The sequence below is a fragment of the Pseudopodoces humilis genome, chromosome 1 (genome assembly GCF_049639895.1).
Source record: "Pseudopodoces humilis isolate 2021_Gansu_Grassland_sample_001 chromosome 1, ASM4963989v1, whole genome shotgun sequence".
Classification (NCBI taxonomy): domain Eukaryota; kingdom Metazoa; phylum Chordata; class Aves; order Passeriformes; family Paridae; genus Pseudopodoces; species Pseudopodoces humilis.
In genome coordinates this window covers 150,155,778-150,174,060 of record NC_142200.1, presented here as the reverse complement: position 1 = coordinate 150,174,060, position 18,283 = coordinate 150,155,778, and the positions used below count along the sequence as shown (strand labels likewise).

Here is an 18,283-nt window from a genome sequence, read left to right as displayed (position 1 = left end):
AACACTAGTTCCACACTGAAGGTCCCAAAGCTTGCGAGGCAGGTTTAATTTTAGAGCACACTCATCGGATTTGCTTACATAATTTTCTTGATTTGGAAAGCTTTTTATTTTCCTTAGTGAGAAAAGCTGTCCAAATTTATCACGTTAAGTAGGGGGCTGCTTGCCCAAAAGGATCTTAAAATACATTGGCTGCGATTTTCCTTTTAAAGTTTACATATCACAATTAGGGCAAAATGGAATTAGAGCAGCTTTAAAGAGTGAGGTGGGAAAGAAACTATTAAAAAGGACAAATCCTTACCAAATTATCCTGGCACCTAAATGCAACGGTCCTCAGGTTGGCCAGGGGCTGCTGAAAACAGGGCAGCAAGAGATCAAGAAGTGTTCCAGTGTGAACCCATTAAGCAGGATGTATATAAATCCCACAGCAGAGGTTTTGAGTGATTTTTAAGAGTTTTCAGTGATTTTCAGAGCACCACCTTCCTGTTCGGAACTACTGGGGAAGATGTTGGCCTCATCTAACTGGACAAGAGCTTGGTCTGCAAAGAAATTTCCCCTTTGGATCCTCAAAGCAGCAGCTGTGATTCTGCTCCAGATTTAATTCTGTTCAGCTCCTCCACCCAACCACCACCTGAGCACAGCAAGAACTCACGAGGTTCTTAGGTTCTTCAAACCTTCCTGGGTTTGTTCTTCCCAACATGAAACCACAAAAAGCCATCAAATCCATACACCAACATCTCACTCAATCCACGACTCCTGGTTTTGACACTGATTAGTTCATTTTTGTAGATGGAAGTTGAGGATTTGATCAAACAGAAGTTCTCCTCTCTGTGGAAAAGCTTCAGGAGTAGAAAGAAGGGGGCAATGGAGATCTGCACAGAAAATACTGAAAACCTCACCAATCCCATGATTGCCGCAGGTCCACATCCCTCAGACTGAAAGTGCACAGGAGGAAAAATTCAGTTTAGGTGTTGCCAGGTATCTCCTACCTACTGAAAGAACATTTTTAGGGCCACTCCAGCAGATCCTTTACCCCACCCCCACAATGGTCACAGCAACACACGATGGAAGAATTGGCACTGCAAGGGAAATAACTGAAATAATTTAATTTGGGTCTAAAAACGCAGCTCCCAGGACTAGGCAGGTCTTGCATTTAGGTTTCCTGCACTCCTGACCTCTTAACAAGAGCGGCTCTGGAGCTCCGCAGTCCCCCCCAGAAAGCCACAAGGGATGGAAAACTACGCTGGACTGCTCTTGGATGTGAGCAATTCCCACCTCAACGGCAGCTTGTTGGACTCCTTCTTTAGATGATGGTCACAAACTCAAGCTTTGAGAGCCTGAGCTCAAAGAGGACTTCAAAAAGCTATCCTAGAACAGGACAGAGAGTCATGGAATTGTCTGGGTTGGAAAAGACCTTAAAGACCAGCCAGTTCCCCTGGGCAGGGACACCTTCCACTGTCCCAGGTTGCTCCAAGCCCTGTCCAGCCCACTGAACACCCCCAGGTGTGCCTAAGAAAGGAGAAGGTTTTGCTGGATGTATTAATGTGCCTCTTTATAGATCCTGAGGCTGAAAAACAGCATCATTCCAAAATAAAAATGTGTCCTGAGGTGAAAGAGTTCTCAGCAACACCTTGGTGTCTTCTCAGGAGTTTCTCAGTTGGACTCCTACACAAAATTGATGTGTTCTCAGTTCTTGTTTTCAGTATTTCCCAGAGCAACTGTCCCCAAAAGTCTTAAGAGGTGCTAAAGATGAAGTTAATAGCCTGGTGTCTTCAAGAATAAAATACCAGCACCTCATGGTGCTGAACTCGCCAGGCATTGTCAGCAAAACCGAGGGAGAAAGAGCTCTTGGCCCAGGCAATTAAAAACAATGGCATATAACTAAAAATTTAAATTAAAAAGGTATTTCTGTTTGAGGGTACTCTTTGAGCAAGAATAGAGATTTAGATTAGATGTTAGAAATTATTCCCTGTGAGGGTGGAGAGGCCCTGGCACAGGGTGCCCAGAGCAGCTGTGGCTGCCCCTGGATCCTTGGAAGTGTCCCGAGCCAGGCTCGGCTTGGAGCAGCCTGGGACAGTGGGAGGTGTCCCTGCCCATGGCAGGGGGTGGAACAAGATGATGTTTAAGGCTCCTGCCAACCCAACCCATTCCATGATAAGAATAAGAAAAAACCTCCCCAAATCTGGCCACTGATTCCCATCACCGCTCCAGAAAACTTCAGCAGATTTAGTGCAGAACCACAGCAGCCACATTGCCACTGTCCGTGCCAAGCTCCCAGCCGAGCCTGATGGCCACCAGGGACTGAGGAGCAGCTTGGTGATGTCCTTCAGCTGCTCTGAAGAGGGAGGGAGGAGTTCCTTGGTAGCAAGAAAATGAGATTAAATCAGCTTAGGGTTCAGGCAGAGCCGTAAGCGAGACCCAGCCAGGGCAGGGCAGCACAGAGGGGCCTTTGAGGGATTTCTGAGCGGCAGCACAGAGAGGTCTCACAGCCCCAGCACATCAGGGCAGCAGCAGCATCCATGTCCTGCCTGTGTGCAGTGTCTGTTCCCTTCTCCACAGCCTGCAGGGACTCTTCGGGAGAGCCGTGAAAAACCCAACCTAAAGAAATTCAGGGTTTGTTCAGCTCCTCCCCCCCCCAAAAAAAAAAATCCTTACACGGCTGCCAGCTGCTGCTGTGGCCACCCAAACTGCTCCCCCAGTTCTGAAGTGATGCTGAACTAAGGAGAGGAGCTGAAATATCCTGAGCAGGAGGGGAGGGTGAAGTTACACAGGGCTATTAGTAAAATAAACCTTGCTCTGGCACGCTGGAGAAGCCTTACCCAGAGCAGTGCTGGCACTCATTTCAGTCACTGGGTTTAACCCTTCCTTTCCTTGGAAAGGAAAGGTGGCAAAGCCGTGCCAAGCAGACACTCCCTCCACAATCTGCTCCTCAGGGATTAAATTTGGGGCCTCATGGGAAGGGCAAGGGGTCAGGATCTTCTCAGGGTCTACTGGATGAGAGAATGGGGTGTAGGGATGAGGACAAGGGTTGGAGAGCCCCATCTGCAGAGGGGTCAGTGCTACCTCTTCTCCCCTTCAGAGTCAAAATGTTTAGGATCAGCATGAAGGAAAAAAAATGTCATGATACTTTTTCCCTCAGGGATCTTCCCTGGCACTTCCCCTCTTTCTCCTCCACACCCACATCATCCAACACTTCAAAGGCAGAGGAAAAGCCCTGTCCCACCCAGCTCCCTCCAAAGCAAGAATTATCCAGGGCACCGCATGGAATGACTGTTTTTCACAAAAAAAATTCAGGGAAAATGAGGCCAAAACGTCTTTCACAACCACAGCTCACCCTCAATTGGAGAGAAACTCCTCAGCTAAAGGAGGAGTGTGCTGCTGGTGAAGTATTCCCAGTTCACCCAGAGACATCAGGGAAAAGCTGATGTGTGACTCACTGCCCTGCACTTTTAAGTGAAAAAGCAAAAAACTTGGTTTAAAGAGTTAAAGGGAAATAAAAAAAAAATAAAATAAAAAAGCAAGATCTGGAAAAGAGAAGAAAAGGTTTATAAAAATTACAGCAAGTAAACCCCTCTAAAACACCAATTTTAGGCAGTGGCTCAGCAGATGCAGGAGGTGTACAGAGGAGCCGATTCCCACGTTAGCTGAGGTAAAGTTTGCAGCTTTCTATCTGAGAGGCTGCCTGTGTTAGTCACCCGTAAGGGGACACTCCAGCAGGGCTCAACTGGAATGAATCGAGCCCAGGAATGCAAAGTGGCGTGGTTAAACCACATCAGTTTTGGAGTGCCTCCTCCAAACAAGGCTCTAAAGTGCCCTTAATTCAGTTTAGCCTGCTTTGCATTGAAATCAAGTCTGTTAAAGTGAATTAAGGATCTTTAATCCCCAAAGGAGAGTGTTTCCACTGGGCCTAGTTAAGAGTAATTGAACTAATCCACTTTAAAAGTCAGTTCAGATTAGTTGTGCTAAGTGGCTGTGCAGATGAGGCCTGGGAGCACAGGGACTGTCTCTAGCATGCAATAATCCCATCCATCTGCCCCGGGGAGGACAGCTCGGGCCTGGGAAGGATCCAGAACGCTCCAAGAAGAGCACTAATAGAAACGTCTCCCTGTGCCTGACAGGTGCCACCTGGTTGCAACCAAAGGCATTTTCCACATGGATTTTCTGGGCAGACCGTATTTTCTGGGCATGGCCAAGGGGAAGTTGGGTTTTATGGGCAGCTCCCTGGTCCAAGAAGTGCTGGCAGCATCTCCCACGTCCCCTCTCTGAAATACCAAATACAGGTCTCCCTCCATTCCCCCTGTCCCCCAAGGGGTCAGAGGATGGATTTGGGGTCTGTGCAGGTGGGAGGGGGCCAACCCCACCCAGCACTGATGGCTGGGGGGTGACTGAATCCCCCATTTAGTGCTACCACACCTGCCCCGCTCACCCGGAAGCTCCCAAGGTGCTTCCCCACTTCCCACTGGTTTTCAGAGCAAAAGCAGGTCAGCCCCACACGATTCCCACAGAAACAGGGATCAGAAAGCTAAGAAGGACAATAAAAATCTAACAGAGCTATCAACCACCCCAAACCACATCCTGCCTCGATTTTTACTCCAGGTCCTCCTCTCCAGACCCGGCAGGCTCAGCCCAGGTTTTGCCTTTCTAGGAAACCACGGAGCCCCTGTTTCATGCAAGCCAGTTCTTCCCCAGCTAAGAATAATCCCCCCAGCTGCTGTTTGATGTCCCCATCGCCATGGAGGCAGTGTTTTTTATCGAGGAGATCCGCAGGGAGAGGCAGCGAGGCTGCGTGTGTTCGCTCCCGCTAATGTTTCCTGTGCGGTTCAGGCCGTTTTACCTACAGGTATGTTTATTCCACTACTTTAGCAAACCAGCAGACTTTTTAATGGAACTGTTGATATTTTTCCTGGCTGCTGCTCCTCCTGGAGAGGCGAGGCGGTGTACAAACGGAGTTCATTCCTAGCTCCAGCCTGGAGCTGCTCTGCTCCTCCTGGGACCGCGGGGAATTGAAGGTTTCCATTGCACTGGTCAGGTTTCTTCCTTCTCCCAGCCTTCAAGTTTTAGACACACAAACAGAGGAGCTCGGGCAGCTGACAGGAGCAAGAGCAACGTGTGGCTGGTGCTTGAAGCAAGGGCAGCAGCTGCCCTGGAAATCCAGCCACACATCTCCCAGCCATGCTCTGGAAAAGGAGAGCAGGTGCAACACTGCACCCCGAAAATGAAGCCTGCACCACCCATCTTGTTATGCAGCCAGACCTCGTGGGCTGAAGCTTGGTGTTTCCTGCTTTTAAACACTTCAGACCTCACCAGGTCAGCAGGAAGGTTCCTATAAATTTGTCTTTGGATTCCTTTTATTGCTGCAACAAGAGGAGAAACTCCAACCCAGTGGGCTCTGCTTTGTCAGGCACAGATTGAGGGCACTTTCAAATATAATCCATAGCCCAACAGCCTTTTGGGGCTCTAAGAAGAGCCAGAGGATGTGCACCAGATCCCTGGCTCAGCTCAGAGCCTCTCACTGTGAGAACAGCCCGGTGCCACAGCTCAAGCACCCAAAGCCACACAGATCCCGAGCAATCTCTGCTCCCTTCAGCCACAACGGGGTCAAACCGAACACATCCAGACAGGTCAGACACCAGCTGCAGAGCCACTTCAATCGAAAGGAGCCTCCAGACAGCTCTGGGAGCAGAACACACAGCCCCACAGGCAGGGAGGAGCAGCTGTTTGGGCAAGGCCACTGACCTGTCCCTGTCCAGCAGCAGAGCATCCCTGGGAGCAGCTCAGCTCAGTCCTGGCTCTGTGGAGGCTCTGGAGCAGAGGAGTCACCCCCCAACTCCTCACCATGAGGTGCCCCAGTCTGTGAGGGGGAACATCCAGCCCCCAGCACAAATACCCCCAGAGCCACGGTGTAAAGGGGTCTCTGAACCTGTGCAGCCCCAAACTGAGGTGTTCTCATCCCAGTGAGTCAGCCCAGGCCAGGCTGTCAGCTCAGCTCCCCCCACCCTCAGATTTTCCATGAGCCTCGAGCAGCCCCAGGGATGCAGTGCTGAGGGAGGATTCCCTTCCCCTCCCCTGGTGCCTGGGACAGCCCTGCTGAACCCATCTGTGCACCGGGAACACAAAATCCCCCCAGGCACTGCAGTTTTAAGGCATCTCCACGACATCAGATTTGTTTCTCCATGGCTGGTAGGCCCTCTGCAAGCTCAGGAGTCCAGCTGATCCTGCACAGGCAGGATTATGCCTGGCCTCAGTCCCCTCCAAGCACTCTCCCTTTAGCCTGCCCTGCACCTTGCAGAGAGGCAGGACTCTGCCTGGAAACACATTTTCCTCAGCTCCACAAACCGGTATGGACATTACAGCTCGTAACACTGACCACAGGGACTGCTCAAAGCCTTCCTCAGTGCAGCTCACGCCCTCCCCAGGGCAGCTCTTCAGCTCCAGTCCTCTCTCCAAACTCATGCTAAGCCTCTGGATTTCCAGAGTCAACATGGGACAAGCCAGAAGATAGAAACAGTCCCTAGGGATGCAACACAGCTGTGCTAATGAGCCAGAGGAAGTGTTGGATCTTTGGTCAGACCCTGTAATTCAGTTCAAGTGGCTGCTTCACCTCTGGCCTCTCAGATCAACTTGTTAACCACAGACTGGGAAAGAGCTCCCTGCTTGCTCCCAGCAGGAGATTTATCTTTGGCAGGGGCTGAAAATGCCCCTACCCCCCTCACCTTTGATTGCAGAGAGGCCCAGAGATGCAGAGAGAGAGTACTGAGCTCTAAGTTTGCCAGGTATTTCAAGATCTCACCTTACACTGGGAGAGGATTAGGACTAGAAAAGAATTTTGTCAAGATTAAGCCAAACAAGTCAGTTCTTTTAAACCAAGTATCAGTTCTGGTGAACTGTCCCCAGAGGGGTTTGGGCTGCAGGATTTGGTTTCTTGTCAGAGGAGATGGGCAGCCCTGCAGAGCAGCTGAACGCTGTGTTCCTGAGCTGGGAAAGGTCCCCTGGAGTCATGGATTGCCCTGGGAGAGGCTCTGCAGCCAACACCAGTGGATGCAGTCCAAGGTGGACGCTCATCCCAAGTGCAATCATTGGGCTGGCTCACAGCTTCCCAATCCAGGATGGGCTGAGGCTCAAGCAGGATGCAAAGAAGCCGAGAAACACCAAAATACAGCAGCCCCTCCATGTTCAACTCAAGGGAAAACACATTTTCTTTCATTATCTGAGTAATTTTCAAAGCCTCATCTAATGAGCCCTCACCTTCCCCAGTGCCTCAGGTGAGGCTCTGCACCCGTGGGAGGCACAGCTGAGTGATTCTCTACAGGAATCAGGAGACACTGAGCCCAAAGCCAAATCTGGAGAAGCAAAATTGTTTCCCCTGCAAACAAGACAGCGACCCTTCCTGCAGGCTGTGAGGAGCTCCAGTGCCAAGGCCCAGAATGGTAAATCCACCCCAAAAATCTCACCCAAGAGCAGCCAGCTGCCAGGGATCTCCTCCAGATCCCAGGTGTGACATTGCAAAATGAAGCCACCCCAATCCCAGCTTCAGCCACGGGCAAGGAGAATCATCCAACACCCAGAAAACTAAACTTCACACCTTGGACACTTTCGAGGGTAAGAAGTTCACTGACAGTGATCCTTGAACAGAGCTGGAAAACCCCACAGGGTCCTCTGGAGAGAATCATCTTCAGCTAAAATCTTCTGCAATCTCTAAAAAAAAATGCAGTTACACCCCCAGAGCTGCCTGGATTTGTTCTGTTGCAATACCAAACACCAGATCATCAATTTAAAAAAAAAAATAAATGAAGCAATCTGCAGAGAAGAGATGACAGTGAGGACAGTGCAACAGTGACAAAGCAAAGCAGCTCAGCAGGGGCTGACAACAGGGGTTCCCTCTGAGCTCTGCACTGGGAATTTGCTGTAGGAAAACCATGAGGAGCAGGGCACAGCGAGGCCTCTGTGCTGTTCCTTTTAGGATCAGGGAAGGGAAGGCTACAAAAATCCCACCAAGTCATGAGAAGAACCTGCCATGGGCAGGGACAGCTTCCACCATCCCAGATTGATCCAAACCCCATCCAACCTGGCCTCGGACACTTCCAGGGATCCAGGGACAGCCACAGCTGCTCTGGGCACCCTGTGCCAGAGCCTGCCCACCCTCACAGGGAGGAATTCCTTCCCAATATCCCATTTTATCCTGCTCTTTGGCAGTGGGAAGCCATTTCCCATTGTCCTGTCCCTCCACCCCTTGTTAAAGTCCCTCTCCAGCTCCCCTGGAGCCCCTTTAAGCAAGAAGGAGCTCTAAGGTCTCTCCATGGCCAGAGTTAAGAGGTGCTGAAGATCCAGAAGCAGAAATCCCAGTGCCAAGGGCTCTGTGAGTCAGAACAATTCGCTTTTCCCACCTGTGTCACCTCCCATGCATCACCCAGGGGTCAGACTCCACACACCTCCCTGCATACTCCAAAACCAGCTGTTAGCTTTTGAGTATTATTCCTTTTGCTCATCAATTGACCCCTTCCAGAAGGATTTGGCCTCGAAAACAACTTGACCCTCTTTGTGCTGGGGGGGCTGTTCCACAGAAATTCAGAGGATTTCAACAGCACACCAACGTTCTGGTTAAACTTCTGGCCGTTCCTCCCAGGATTGCCTGAGGCAGCCATCAGGGAGAGCTTCAAGCTAAACTCAGAGATCCCTGTGGGCCTCGTTCAGTGCTTCATTCATGTCTAGGGGAAATCATCTGTCCCTCCACATCACAAAAAGCCACCTCCTGCTACGCCTCATGGCCCCTTTTTGCTGCTTCACTCCCTGGAAGACTCCAAGAAGTTTTTCCAAGAAAAGGAAGTTTTGCTCCAATTGGGAAATTCCTCCATCCGGTGCGTGGCAAATGCAGAAATCAGAGCAAGTTTTGCCCCGAAGTCCATGTGGCTGCCCAATTAATGCCATTTTAATCAGCTAGGCCAAATGAATCTGCTCATAAAATTCCTGCCAACTCCCATCCAGCCTGCTGGGAATCAACAGGAATTGGGTGTTCCATGCTGTATCCCAGACTCAGCATTACTGTCAGACACTGTTGAGTTTGCATGTCCTGTGGTGGATGGGGAGAAAAGAGCTTTTCCTCTGCGTTCTTCCCAAAAGAAAGAGTTTAACCTATCATTTCCCCTTCCCCAAAAATCCTTCAGCAACTGAATTAACAAAATTACGCCCCAGAGAATGGTTTATAATAACAGACTGGAAAGCTACAGACACCATCAGGAGCTGCTTGATCCATTTGAAACGAGAGTTCCTGCTAAGAGCTGAGGGGGGGGGTGAAATAAAAAAAAAATTAAAAAAAAAAATCAGGATAGATTTTTCTATCAGCTCCAGCAAATCCTGTAACTGCTGTGTTTATCCATGGAGTCAAAATACTCCCTGTTCCACTTCGGGAAGTGCAAACACACATTACAATAAAATGTAAAGCTTGCTGAGCTGATAAACTTCATAAGTGTGTTTTATGACAGTATCTGGAGAGATAAGGCTCATTAGCACTTACAGCCACCATCTGAAGGAACCTTAAAAAGCACAGTTACAAACAGGAGAAGAGGAAAAGAGTTTGCATCTTGACGTCAAAAAAAAAAAAAAAAAGCTTCTAAAGGGTTAACCCTTTCCATAATAATAATAAAAATAATAATCCTAATGATTTCTGGGTTGTCTCAACTTGACCTAAGCTCTGGAAAAAGTCAGGAAAACAGATCCTACCTGGCTCAGGTTGGTCCAGAACCTGCAGCCACGTTCTGCAGGAGGAGCAGTGGCCCCCCAAGACCATTTCAGAGCACAAACAACAAATCCTGCACTCGAGGGCTCCTCAGGTGGAGGAACCAGTTGTGTGAACACACACCACGAGCCACCAGAGAGCTGTTCTGGCTGCAGAGAGAAGGGGCTGCTGCAGCGTGGAGGGAAGCCAGAGGCTCAGCAGGTTTCAGGTTGGAAAGCCACATCCAGGAGAGCTCTTGGATTGCTCCAACACACCCCTGGAAATTGGGAACTTGGGAAGTTTTTGTCTAGCAGAAGGTTTCAGCATGAACTCAGCACCACCCCACCCCAGCAGGGTCTCTCAGGAGGCAGCTGGAACCACGGGGTCAGAAACTGAGAGAGAGCAGATCAAGATGCTTTTAACGCATCGAGTCCTCTCCTCAAACACCAGGAAAGGAGTTGAGCCCTTTCTCTTCTGCAGAACTCAGGTGGTCACAGAACCCAAGCCCCAAAGGGGCCACATGGGGAATAATTCCATTATCCCATGGAACTGCAGCAGAGAGGATCTACATGGAGCATCTGGCATCAGAAGTCCTCCCACCTCTGGTGGTTCCCCTGGTGGGGATATTTCAATTCAACATCTTCAAAATCCCCTTCCAACCTAACTCCCTCTTCAAAGGCATCAAAGCACAGGGGGGAAACAGGAGACAGGGAAGGCAAATGCAATCTTCAGCTCTCCTGAGCCAAGACTTCCGTGTCCTACCACGCCTGGAGCAGCTCTGGACCATAAATGCCTGATATTGTGGAAATACCAGTGATGCTCACTGGTCCAGCACCTCCTCTGGCTGCCCAGCCACCCCCACAACAGCTTAAGTTCAGCAGTTTCTTCTGACTCAGATTTTCCACTAAAAAAAAAAAATAAATCTTAAAGAATGTTTAAATATCAACATTTATTAGAAATAACACTGTCAGCATGTCCCTTAAAAAGGGAATGGAATGGAGCATCCCAAGAGAGCTAGGGAGAACTTTTTATACAGGTAGATAGTGATAGGATAAGTGGGAATGTTTTAAAGTGGAAGAGAACAGGTTTAGATGAGGTGTTAGGAGGAAATCCTTCCCTGTGAGGGTGGGCAGGCCCTGGCACAGGGTGCCCAGAGCAGCTGTGGCTGCCCCTGGATCCCTGGCAGTGTCCAAGGCCAGGCTGGATGGAGCTTGGAGCAGCCTGGGATGATGGAAGGTGTCCCTGCCCATGGCAGGGGGTGGAACAAGAAAATCTTTTCTAACCCAAATCATTCCATGATCCTCCAAGAGGCAACTACACCAAGTCTGCCAGCTCAACGAATTAATCCAACAGAAAAATGAAGAAAGCTGCAAAAACTGACAAAATTTGCTCTGGTCAGAAAGATTCAGACTAAGCAGCATCACAGAGGCTTCTCCCTGCAGTCTTCCCAACTTTCCACTGAACTTGCTCCACCTTCCTGATCCCACAGCCTAATTCAATTACCTGCCACTGAATAAGCCTTAAGGCGATTCTCATTACCCCGATAAAGCACAAGGCCTTTAATTATTAAACACTCTGGGGCTTTTTGTGTTGGGGTTGTGGGGCTGGACTCCCTTTTGTTGTTGTCAGCAGCTTCCAGAAATCAAGTTAATCATTGACCAGGCCTTTCAGCAGGAGACCAGAGTCCTGTGGATTGCTGGTCTCGGGTTCTGCATCACCAGCCAGGCTAAAGGAAGTCACTGGCCTCCTGCTTTGCCAGGTATCCACTCAATATTCTCCTAACAACCCATCTCCCCCCTCCAAGGTGTCATTTACAGCTCTGGGAAAAAGCAAAATGCAGTATTTGTACATGGAGGCTGCCACAGCACTCATCATTAACCTGAGTTCAGAGATGAACAGCCCCAGGTGAGGGAAACCCAGGTGAGGCACGAGGCAGTGGTTCCAAAACACCAAGCAACGTGGTCAATCCACTACTCAAGCCAAAAAAACTCTAATTCCTGTCTGAGTTAATGCTGCTCCATCCTCTGTAGGCAGAAGGAGCTTCCAGGTACCTCCCAGCCTGATTTGGGACAAATCCTGCTCCCTAGGGATGAAGATGCAGGTCTGGCAGAGTTATCTTCCCAAATGTTCCCAAGCTTTGTCACCACCCTTGTGGCACCTCAGCAAACCCAATGCCACTTCCAAGCACCCACAAAGCAAATGCTGCCTCTGGGGTTCCCTTTCCAAAGGAATGGAGCTTAAACACTGCTTTGAGTTGACCCAGAGAGGCCAACTTTGGGAGTGAAGCCAGGCGGGACTCACTGCACTGACAATTCACCCAGCTCCAAAAAAGCAAGGGGAAAAAAAAAAAAAAATCCATAAAACAATTCCCAAACCAGGCAGATCCTTCCAGTTTTCCAAGGAAAAACCACAAATCCAGCACCTTAAACCCAGCAGAGCCGTGTGGCAGAGGCAGAGCAAGCAGCAGAGGCGCTCAGGGCGCGATGGCCAAGCCGTCCTCTCCGAGGGCGCTGCCTCCGGCCGCTCCAGCTGTGTTTGCCTGCGTGCCGCATTCCTGCCTCGCCAGCCGAGGCCAGGTTTTGCTTTTTTGGGTTGTGCTGGGAAGCAGCTGCTCCATCTCACACACGCCAGAGCCCGGCGGGCGCGTCCGCGAAGCCACCGCGGCCTGGTCGTGCTGGACGCGCAGGCCTCGCGCACCCTCCGGTGACACCGACAGACACCCGGGACCTGCCACCGCCGGGTCATCGCCCAGCGTGGCCCACAGGCTGGAAAACAGGCGGCAGAGCCCCTGGGAGTGCTTTTATTGGAGGTGACACGCCAGCTGACGCCACACGGAGCTCGGGAACTCGCAGTGACTTCTCGCCCCGCTCAGGAGCCCACCCCAGAGTGCTCACAGCTCCTGAACAGCCCTTCGAGTCCAACATTCCGCTCTTTCCCAAGCCTCTCAACAAAAATCACACCCTGAGCGACGAGGTTTCTGTCCTGCGGCAGAGCAGGGCACCTATTCTGCACCTGCCAAAGGGAATAAAAATACATCGCACTTCCCACACTCCAAACCGCAGAGCGCAGCCCTCGGGAGTGGTGTGTTGGTAAATTAGGGCAAGCTATGCTTCCCCTCCCTCCCTCTCCCCCCTGTGAGCATTTGAGGGTTCCTGTTGCCTGCGTGCAGGGGACAGATCAGTTACATTTATGCAGAACATTGCAATCTGTCAATATAAACACTATGTAAGCATGAGCCACTTGTAACATTACTGCTGTCTTGACAAGTGTTTGCAGAGGGGGCAGAGCTGCTGGGATCCTTCTGCTCCCAGAGGGAAAGCGGAGCAAATCCCAACCTGCAGGAGAAACACTTCTTCCAACAAAAATTTATATTGTTTTATTTTATTTTTTTTTTTAAAGAGGCATATCAAAACTGAATCAGACTCCACATCAAAACCCCCAGAAATAGAAGGGGGTTGATTTATGGCCTGGGTCACCTCAGATCCACGGATCAGGCAGCTCAGGAAAGCAGAAGCTCCTACAGGCTGGTTTCCCTTCCCACCAGCACAGGGCACAGCAGAATTGAAGCTCCTCAGCCACCCTGTCACCCCAGCACAGCTAATCTTGTCACCTGCCACTTGCAAAGCCCAGAACTGCAAGTCCCAACACAATTCCCAGATGCCGCTCCGGCATTTCCACCACCCCCGGCCACATTTGAGAGAGGAAAGGGAGGGAGGGGAGGTGCCCACACCCAGAGCGTGTCAGGCACCGGGAAAGCAGAGCAGGGAGGAAAAGTGAAATGCAATGCTTTCTCAGGGATGCCGGCAGCCTGGGGCTGCTCCAAGCTCCCCCCAGCAGCCAGTTGGAATACGGTGCAAATCAGCGTTCAGCCAGCCCAGCTGCAGAGGCCGTGGCTGGACACAGAAGCAGCCTCACTTCTGGGCGCATCCCAGCAGGCTGACACCGATCCCGAGGCAATGCCTCCCCCTCTGGTGCAGGCTCGGCCTCTCCCACAGTCATCCTACCCCAAAATCCAGCCACCACCGTCATCATCCTCCTCCCGAGGGGCAGCTCTAAGCACACAAAAAGGCAGCAGGGCTGCGCTCGGTTTTGTAGATGTGCTTTCTTCTCCCTGTCAAGAAGTTTTTTATCAGGCAAGGTTTTGGAGCTGTAGCATCACCACATCTCTGCAGCCAGGCTGCTCCAGCTGTTTCCCAGGAGTTAGGGCTGAGCCAAACCCCTCAGAATCCCTCCTGAGCAGGTGCCTGCAGGGTCTCGGCTCTGCTCCGTGCTGCGCACCGGCATCCCCAGCTGGGTTAGCAGCCCCAGGTGATGCTGGCACCTGCTCCAGGGAGGAGGGCAGCAACACCCAGTCTGCCAGAATTCCCCTCAGAAAAAGGGAAAATCTCTCCCTCCCTCCCTGGAGCATCAACTTCGGCACATCCCCCAGTCAGGCAGCTTGGGGATGGAGCAAAACCACAGCGAGAGCCCCACCTGCCCCACGGCTTTAACTCACACACACACACCCCAAACTCTGTTTCCAGGGGGCATTTGTCCTATTTGGCTGCTTGTGCATCTCTCTAAGAACACCAGAGCCAGATTTCCAGGGAAGCAGTAGCCTCCAGCCATGATCTCCCCAGCCCAGCATCCCTTCCTGCCGCCCCCCGGGACAGGCACAGACATAACTCCATGCTGACACAATCTCGTTATCGTGTAACCATGCCCCATTTCTGTCCCTGGGCACTAATTCCCCACCAGGCAACACATTTGGAGACATGGAATTCTTTCCCTGAAATAAGACATTGGGGCTGGGGGGGAAGGGATCATCCACAGCTGTCCCTATCCCCATCCAGACCGAGGAAGGGAGCAGCCAAGCTGCAGCCACTGCGTGACATCTGCTTAACACAGCCTCGCTCTGTGCCCCACCACCTCCTCCACAGGGATGGCAGCACCCAGAGGGACCAGCAGGCCACCAAAAGCCGGCTTTGGGGATGCCCTGGACTCAAAATAAGCATCCCTTTCCCTGCCTGGAGGGTGTGTTTTAGCTCGGGCTGTTAGCAAACATTTATCAGATCGAACAGATGTGCTGCCTCACCTGGAGCAGCTCCTTCATGCACATGGCACAAGAAAAAAAGATCAATACCAGCCTTCCCAGGGCACTTGCAGTGCCACCGAGTTCTGCAGGAACATCCAGCTTCTACCAGATGGGATTTCTTTCCTTATGCACAGACAGAAGCCCACAGCCAGGAGGGCTCAGCTCCTCCACACACACGTGTGGGATCTCACTGCAGATTATCAGGACCCGGGATCTCGGCACTGACTATTCCCAGTGTCCCCAGCAGCTCAGCAAGTGCAACCTCTGCTCTTGGAAGAACAAAGAGGGGATCAGCAGCAGATGCTGCTCCTTCGCTAGGGCTTTAACCACAGACAAGGATGCTTTGCATAAACAAACTCCATTGCACACCAAAGCAGCCCTGGAGCGCACATCTGGCTGGGTGCACATCTGGCAGCATCTCCTCTCCCCTCCTTATTGCCAGGGAGGGAGTCTGGAATCAGAAACAGCAGCTGGACCGAGACTGAGAAAAACCCAAAGCGGACAGGACAGACAGCAGACACTGCCCTTGGCTCAGAACTCCCCTTCTTAAGTTAAAACCAGCCAAGAGAGAAATCCCAGCAGGAACTGGAATGAGTTACCTGCTGCTCTGGAGCAGATACCAGCACGGCAGGGATTAACAGGGGAGTTACAGCCAAGCTCCTTCCAAAGCCTGTCAGTCCCCAAGGCACAATTCAGCTGCACAGCGCCGGTGGTCCTCGGCAGACACACGAGCACTGCGAAGGAGAAAAGGGCTTTCCCTAAAAACCTGCACACACGGGACAGGCTGCTTCCTTAGAAAACCAGCCCCAGCAGCAGGAAGTGAAACGGTTCTGGAGTTGGAAACAGAAGATGTAAGTAGCACTGTTTGGAAAACTTTGCCAGACCACAAGCAATGGACAAGCCTCAACACCAGGATTTGTTTTACTGGAAAGAAGGGGGGAAAACCTCAAGTCTGCTAAAACATTCTCCAGGGCTGGTCCAGTGGCTCCTACCAGTGGTCACAACATAACATCCCCCAAAAAAGGAAAAAAAAAAAAAAAAGAAGCAGAAAGAAAAAAAAAAATTAAGAATAAGCAAGAATCACCACTGTTGTGTAAACTTACAACAAAACCTCTTCCACAGCTGCTCGCGTCCCACTCCCCTCTCCAACCGACAACATTTTGGGACAAATGGTTTCAAATTAAGGATAAGAGGCAGCGACACCCCAAAAAGCACAGAGGGAAAGCCCCGCGTTGTTGAAGAGGAGCGGGGGCGTGGGTTGATTTGGCCGCTCCAGCTCACCCGACAGAGCCGGGACAGCGGGATAAGGGGGATGAAACCCCCGGGATCGGGGGTCGGGAAGGGAGCGGGATCCACCTGCGCGGCGCGCGCCGGGCCGGGAGCGCCCCCTGCCGCCCGCGCCCCGCCCCGCGCACAGGTGAGCGCCGGGGATGCGGCGGCCGCGCAGCGCCCGCGGATCCCTCCCAAAAACCAGCCAGCGACACCCGCCCGCCAGCACCTGCTGTGGAAACGCGCCCTTAAATCGCGGGGGTAAAGGAGTTTCCTCCGCGCTGTCCCGTGCTGGAAGGGGTTCCAGCCCGCGGCTGGTGCGCTGCGGGTCCGCTCCGTGCGCGGCACCCCCGCGGGGAGCGGCGGAACGGAGCGCTCGCTCGCCCCCGGCAGCTCCTGCCCGCGGCCCCGGGGCACAGCCCCGAGGCTCCCGGGGAGCCCGGTCCCGCCTGGCAGAGCCAAGGGGATTCCGGGCGCTCGGCTCCGAGCGCTGGGACGCGGGACAGCCGCGGGCACGGCGCTGTCGCTGTCCCGTCCCGGGCCGGCTGTCAGCGCCCGCAGGAGGGGATGCCCGCACCCACCGGAGGACGGAGGGTGCCCGCAGGCGCACGGCAGCATCCCCACCTCGGGGGGGACGCGCAAGACGCAAAACCCCTTCGGCATCCAAAAAAAAAAAAATAAAATAAACTCAGGCAAAAGTTAAAAAGCAGGAGCGGGGGGCACGGGGCACCTACCCGAAGTAGGCGGCGGAGGGCCGCGGGGCGCAGGCGAGCAGCCCTAGGAGCGCGCAGGAGGAGAGCCATCCCAGCAGGACGTGTCCATCCAGCATCTTGCAGCGGCGCCGGCGCTGCTCATCTCGTTCCCCCGCCGCGCCCGCTGCGGCCCCGCCGCACGCCCCGCTTCTTATAGCGCGGCCGGCGGCGAGAGCCCGAGCGGCGGCGGGGCGGGCCGGGGAGGGGCCGGAGGGGGGGCGGGACACGGCGGAGGGGCGGGGGGACACCAGGGGACGCGCCCCGGGAGGAGGGACGGAGCGGCGGGGCGGGGAGAGCGCCGAGAAACGCGAGCGGAGCGGGGATAGCGGGGCGCTGGGACGGGGCTGGGTGGGAAAGGGGTGAGAGTGCAGGGGCTGGGTGGGATGGGCAGGGATGAGTGTGCCAGGGGTGGGTGTGCAAGGGATTGGTGCGAGGGGCAGGTGTGCAAGGCGTGGGTGCTGCAGGGGTGGGCAGCTGGGCAGGGATGGGGTGTGCGAGGGCTGGGTGAGCTTGCGAGGGGTGGATGTGCCACATCTGGGCAGCTGTGCAAGAACCAGGCAGTCGTGAAAGGGCTGGGTGTGCCAGGGGTGGGCAGCTGTGCGAGGTTTGCCACATCTGGGCAGAGGTTGGATGTGGGAAGGCACAGGCATCGCACACTCGTGTGCACACCCACACACCTGTGAGCAGTGCAGGGACAGGACACGGAGCTCCCCGCGGGGAAGCAGTTTGTGGATACTAAATGCAAAAAGAAGGGAACAGAGCCTGTGTGAAACTAAGTCACAGGCTTCTCCTTCTGGCCTGAGAAAGCATGAGAAAGAATCCAAACAGTCCTTGGTAAAGGACAACAACCTTTGCAGGTTTAGGGAAACAATCAAGGGATGATGTTACACTTAACCAGTGATGGTGATGTGTTACTTGAATGACCAATGAGAGTTTTACCTCTCGGACTTTGTCGAACATTTCTATGAAAGAAGATCATGAATAATAAACTTGGCTCTCCTGTTCAACTCACAAGAGAGTCTGGTGTTGTTCTTCTCGCTGTTCCCAATAGAGTGACAGCAGTTAATGCCCTGAATGTCACCCCTTGGCAGTGTTTTTCCAGGTCTGCCGATGTCACTGTCGTCGTCACCCTGGAGGTAATTCCAGCACCCAAGAGCAGGAAGGTTCCCCTCCTGAGCATGTGTGTGTCACACTGCTGAGCCACCCGTGTCCCCATGGGGACAGAGACAGGAGGACACTTGGCACTGGGCTCTCATCTCAAAAGCCACTGCCCCCAGGGCTTGAAGCTCAGCCCCCCACCCCGGAGCTGTGCCCAGCGGGTGACACATGATGAGCAGCAAGACCCTTGGGTGCTCAGAATGGGGTCATCGGTGTTCCCGACCCCCAGAATCCGTGGAGAAACCAGTTCAGGAGCCACACAGGGGGAGAGTGAATGGGGATGAGCCTTTTGTCCTGGAATAGCTCCTGGAGTGACACCGG

The 18,283-nt window shown here is 52.8% G+C and overlaps 1 protein-coding gene across 1 annotated transcript in view; it reads right to left on the bottom strand.

The window, feature by feature from the left end:
* Positions 1-16,916, bottom strand: part of WNT9A (Wnt family member 9A) — a 57,672-nt gene extending 40,756 nt beyond the window's left edge. Inside the window, exon 1 of the mRNA XM_005527801.3 lies at positions 16,787-16,916. Coding sequence (XP_005527858.1) covers positions 16,787-16,881 — 95 coding nt within the window. The 5' untranslated portion in view covers positions 16,882-16,916. The remainder of the gene's footprint in view (positions 1-16,786) is intronic.
* Between the last annotated feature and the right edge of the window lie 1,367 nt (positions 16,917-18,283).